The sequence below is a fragment of the Oryzias melastigma genome, linkage group LG4 (assembly GCF_002922805.2).
Source record: "Oryzias melastigma strain HK-1 linkage group LG4, ASM292280v2, whole genome shotgun sequence".
Classification (NCBI taxonomy): domain Eukaryota; kingdom Metazoa; phylum Chordata; class Actinopteri; order Beloniformes; family Adrianichthyidae; genus Oryzias; species Oryzias melastigma.
Window position 1 is genome coordinate 19,957,072 of NC_050515.1, and position 5,832 is coordinate 19,962,903.

Consider the following 5,832-nt stretch of genomic DNA (forward strand, 5'->3'; position numbering starts at 1 on the left):
AAAATTTATTTGTTTTTTTCAAATTGCAATCCATTCAAACACAATGAATTGGTTTATATTCCCTAATCCAGTAAGCATTGATACTCTGGTTTTTAGAAGATAATTCAGGGACATTTCTAGGGTACTTGATTCTAGGATTGTAGATTCGAACACGGCAAAAAAATGATGGGTGTCCTGTTTGTTAAGCTAAGAATTTGGGCTCTCACCTTGCCACGTGTATTTTGCACATATTGCATGGATCACAATTTGCCATACCTGAATACATGTAAAAAAGTGAGAAAAGTTGTGGTCTTTTATGTGAAAATGTTAACAAATGTATCACAAATTAACCATGTAGTGAGCGAATTTTGACACAACCAGGGGTGGAGCTTTGGAAGGGGAGCTGCCCCCTTGACAAATCATCGCACAAATAACAAAAACTATCTTTTTAAGTAAAGTCTTAGGTGCCTCAAATCATTTGTTTCTGTAATAAAACAGTTTGAAATGTATTTGTGATTCTTTTATTTGTAATGGGATTCCTCGGTTTTTTTTTGTTTGTTTGTTTGTTTTTTTAACATTTCATAAGTAAATGCTCTAAATTATTACGAACTCCCAACAATCTTATTTTTCCTATCAAGAGTTTCTTGATTAGATTATCGATAAGATGGTTATCACAAAGCTTCATACATGAGAAAGTATCTAAGTCAAAATAACCTTTTTAAATGGAATAAGTGAGAACAAAATTATTATACTTGTTATAGACATATTGTAAATTTCCTTTTTTTTCTTCAAAATTCTTTAAATTTACAGAAAGTAAGTCAGCTGATCAAATTAATTTTAAAATTTGGTCTAATGTTTATGTGATTTGATTCTGTTGTGAAGATCAAACTAAATAGAGTTCTTTCTTTTAAATGTGTTATTTCAGTTCATATTCCAGAGACAACAGCTGCAGTGAGCAGATCTGTTCAGAGATTAAATTGACCATAGACCAAAGTCAAAAAAGAACAGTAGAGGAGCTCCCCAAACCTGATTTTTTTTTTTTTTTTTTTTTTTATACTATTTTGTCTCTGCAAAATAATGGTTAACCACTATATATAAAAAAAAGCATCTTCATTAAGGTTTGTGAATGACATGGAACTAATTTTAGATTTTCTGTTTGTAAACTAAAATATTAAGCAGTACTTTTAGATTAAACAGTTTTTTTTTAAAACATAATGGCAAAAAAACTGGGGTCTGAAACCACTGTAGGTTTAAAGGTGTATTTAATATTATTGCAGCACATTTAGTATTTTTTTCTTTTCTTTTTTTTTTTAAAGAAATCGAGAAGAAAACAAAACAAGCAGGATTTTAGAGAAACTGTTCATCTCCTGCTGCCATCTCCGTTATTTCAGCCAGCCTTCTGCTGCTCTGCTTTATTTTTGGCAAAATGTCCCATCATCCCCCACCAAAACTGATTTTTAATGAAAACCTAACATAGCTTTCCAAAATATTCATCATCTTCAAATATTTTAAAGGTTTAGGCTTCAGTGTCACAATATGAATGATGGAGATTGTGTTTTCAGGTTTGGTAAAAATAACAATTTTGGTCTCAAAATACAAGAATTTAAAGATCAAAATTTTGACCAGATAAATTTGCAAAAAGATGAAAACATTTACATTACATAATCATTGAGAGAATCCAATATTTCCCTAGAATAATACAATTACACAAGCTTTAATCTTAGTAAGTACAACTGAGCTTTGGATCAAATTTCAATATAAGTAAAACGTAAAACATTAGTGGCAACTGCCAGTGTATTATACAGCTGACAGGAAACACTCAGTTTTTCCACCATACTGCATCATGGGTAAAGTAGAACGTAATGTTTATACAAGAGGTATGAGTCTGGACAGACTCACCCTTACCTCTGTTTGAGCTGAGGTTTCCGTTAATGTTCCAACAAGTTGATCCTGGTTTAAATCTGGTTTCCTTTCTTTAAACCGCGTTCACTTGTTACAGAAGTCGGTCTTTGCTTCTGAATTGTTCCTCTTGGTTTCACACAGGAATTTCTCTCGAATTTATTTAAGTTTTCAAAACAAATTAGACGATAGTTTAATTACTATTTTATTGTAGCATTAATCTAAATTTCTGGGGGAGATTTCTTCATTTGTGGTGGCAAATGAGGTGCTATTAATAATGCTTAAAGCTAGAGGATTTTTTTTTTTAATTCTGGTCAATAATAAACTAATTTTGACTCAAAATATATGTGTGTTCTGGCCCTGGTTTGAAGTATTTTCTTACAATTTTGTCTCCAAAAGACATCACATACTTCCTACTTTACATCAGAGTTTATTATCTTTAGGTGAGACGTGTTTGTCATATCACAGAAAAGCCATGTGCTCATTTTGTTTGACGGAATAGATTATTAGATCATCACGTCCTTCTTATAAGTCTCTAGTGGCTTGTTTGGTCATTTCCTGGATAGTTTTATGGCAGACTGAATTTTTAAAATAACAGACATGCATCAACATTTGACCACTAGTCATGACCTCCAGTACAAAAATCCTGACAAATGATACAAATTGAGTGGAAAATGAACCAAAATAAACCTCTGAGGTTATCTTTTGTGTATTTAGAAAGAATCCAGTTTTTACCTGTTGTCCTAGATCTCTTTGTAGTACACGTGACTTCATGTTTCTCTGAGTAATGGAGCAACCTCCCTGGTTTTGTGTAATGAAGAGCATAGGCAAAAGAGGTGGACACAACATGACACCCCTGTGTCAACATGACACAGTCTTGTAGAAAAACAATCCCCCCTTTCAGCTGACATCAACAGCAAACACAACTTATCTTGACAAGGGGGAAAAGCTCCTCATAGGAGTATTTTGCTTTGGTTTGTTTTTGTTTTGATCATAAGACAGTTAGTTGCCCACTTTCACACGCAGATGAGAACACACCAGAAAAATGTCAATATCCCATGAAGGGCAGTATCACGTGTCACACTGGATCAGCCTTATCTGCTGGCCCATTTTTTTCTAAGGGAGACACAATGAATGCTTTTATTTATTGAGTTTTAAACTCTAATTTGATTAATTTTTCTCTCTCTTTTTTTTTTTTTAACTCTTCCTAGATGGACTGGCGGCCTTCCGGACATTTCTTAAGTCTGAGTTCAGCGATGAAAACATTGAATTTTGGATGGCATGTGAGGAATACAAAAAGATCAAGAGCTCGACCAAGCTTGTGTCAAAGGCGAACAAAATATTCAAGGAGTTCATTGAAGTTCAGTCCCCGAGAGAGGTACATTTCTCCAAATTCTGTTGGGTTTTCAGATTAGAAAGTGCAAAATATTTACTTAAATCCAAAGCAACTAACAATTTTGAACAGTTGGAAGCAATGTGAGATTGGGTGTCTTTCCCAAAGATTTTCAAGTTTGTAATATGAATCAATGAAGGTAGCTTTACCCATGAAAGACCCATGTTCTTGAAGCATTTTCTCATGATGGATGACATAAAAATAATAGACATTACATTTCTACTGCCGCTCTGCAGAAACTATGTCCTAAAAAACAACACAGGTTTTTGACATTTGGATAAAAAGGGTACAATCATAATTAAAATACCACTAGGAACGCTTTTAAAAAATAGCAAAATATGGATGAAGTGGTCTTTAAGCTACAACTAAAGGGAACTTCATAAAATTAGCTATACCTGTGAGCATCAGCGTCTATCTGGCTTTATATTGTCTAGGAAATTCAGTAATCTGGATTAAATTGTTGGAAAAACTAAAGGGTTGGGGGATCAAGACGGAATGGTTTTCAGAGTAAATTTTTCAGACAAGTTCTTCTAAATCTGGTTTACAGGTTGTCTTAGGTGTGAGATGACACATCTTCTTTCACCGTCCTTATCTTAACAGGTAAACATTGACTACCGCACCAGAGAAAAGACCAAACAGAGCCTGGCAGACCCCACCCCAACCAGCTTGAACGAGGTCCAGGGAAAAATCTACAGCCTCATGGAGAAAGACTCCTACCCTCGGTTCCTCAGGTCGAAGATGTACCAGGATATGGTCAACAGGGCACATGCACAAGGCCAGCGGAGGTCTGTCTGACCAAGGCCAAAGACAGTGCATGGACATTTATTTAGGCCTAAACTGTATATCGTTCCTCAGCCCTTTTACATCATCTCCTAATACTGTGAATTAGCAACAATGGTGGGACCTGCTTGACTGTTTCATTGTCTAAACCAGCTGCATGTGTGCTGACCCTCTGATACACAGCATGTCTTTGGAGTCCTCTCTACAGCGGATCGATATGCCTGATAATGTTATCCAAACAAAATGACCTTGTCACGTGGTAATACTTATCAGAACAAATGGGATTTTTAGTGTTTACTTATTTAATCTCAGCAATTATCCATCATGTTAGACAGGGAAAAATAAAAACACATGAAGTTAAATTGATAGTTTTTACGGAGCCCCTAAAGTAATATAGAAGTAAAAGAAATGGTGAGGATTTTTGATGCACACCAGATACTTTCTGCCTACTAGACATCTGTGCACCAGAAACTTGAAGTAAAAAAAATTGTAATGGTTTCTTGCGGTTGCCTGAAACTAACTGGTGTGCGCCAGAAATCATTACTATTTTTTTTTTTCCTTCTTTTTTCCTTGGGGATTGTTTAACTACTTTAAAACAATTTGTAAATAATACTCAATTACCGAGGATTGAGTGTCTGATTGATTAATCATAAACTAAATATCAACTGGTGTCTGTTTTAAGTAATTTGAAAGCATAAAAGACACACACATATTAGAGTGTATGTCACAGTTAGGGAACAAAGCTCCCTGTGTATAAGTTTATTAGTTGAAAGGGGACCTGTACATTTAAAAAAAAAAAAAATCACAAAATAGTGTTTTTTTTGGTTAATATTGGTAAACCAGATACTCTTCTAAAATATTGACTTAAATGTATATGCATGTACAATTTTGCTCATGAAAATGCCATTAAAATTTGGAAAAATACAAATGAATCTAAATTACAAAGAAAAATGTCTAAATGCAATTCAACCTAATAGATAAAATAGGCTATGTTTGTTAGCATGAACATCACTTCTGACCCCTTTTTGTGGCAAAAACATAATCAACTGTGTCTCTTCGGTGCAGCAACCAAATTTAGTTTTGATGGGCATGAAATTAGAAATCTATTTAACATCTAATATAGTTAAAAAGAATCAGCATTTACTCCTTGTTTGGTGCATGTTAGCAGACTTTCTGGTGTAATGTCACTTCTGCACTCAAAATAATAGAAGTATGGTAATAAAGTAATAGTCATAGATGCTTGCAGCAACACTAGTGATGCAATAAAGTTCACAAATCTTTGTTTTGTAGATTTGTGTTTCAGTGAGAATTATCCACAATAGGTCTGGTATTCCTTTGGAAATCTTTTTTTTTTTACTTTTAGATTTTGCCATATTTTAAAGAAGCTTGAACATGTATGAGCAGCAGAAATGAGAATCGTGGTTGCAACTTTGACTAATTTTTTTCATTAAAACTTGTTGGTCAGAACTAATATCTTTTGTTTACAGACACTGGATGGATAAACTATGAAGCCGTCCGTAGTATACAAACGGCGTAACAGATTTGTGGAGTGAAACAAGCACATTGGTCAGAGTTTCGTCAAATTAGTCAGTGTAGAACAAATTGAGTTTTGTTTTAACCAATCAAAATAACTCATAAAAAAAATGTTGTATACTAATACTGATACCATATTTTCTGGATTATAAGTGGCTCTGGAGTATAAATTGCAGATCCCCTAAAAAAAAATGGATAAAATCCAATAAAATAAAAAAGAGGAGAGAAAAAATAAAATGAGTTGAAAG

General features: G+C 33.9%; 1 protein-coding gene across 2 annotated transcripts in view; it reads left to right on the forward strand.

Annotated features, from left to right (window-relative positions):
* The window catches only part of LOC112150759 (regulator of G-protein signaling 8), a 32,100-nt gene extending 27,247 nt beyond the window's left edge, over positions 1 to 4,853 (forward strand). For both annotated transcript variants that reach the window (XM_024279229.2, XM_024279230.2), the window contains 2 exons: positions 3,090 to 3,256; positions 3,872 to 4,853. In XM_024279229.2, the coding sequence (XP_024134997.1) occupies positions 3,090 to 3,256; positions 3,872 to 4,066 (362 nt within the window). In that variant the 3' untranslated portion in view covers positions 4,067 to 4,853. The remainder of the gene's footprint in view (positions 1 to 3,089; positions 3,257 to 3,871) is intronic.
* The last annotated feature ends 979 nt before the right edge of the window (positions 4,854 to 5,832 follow it).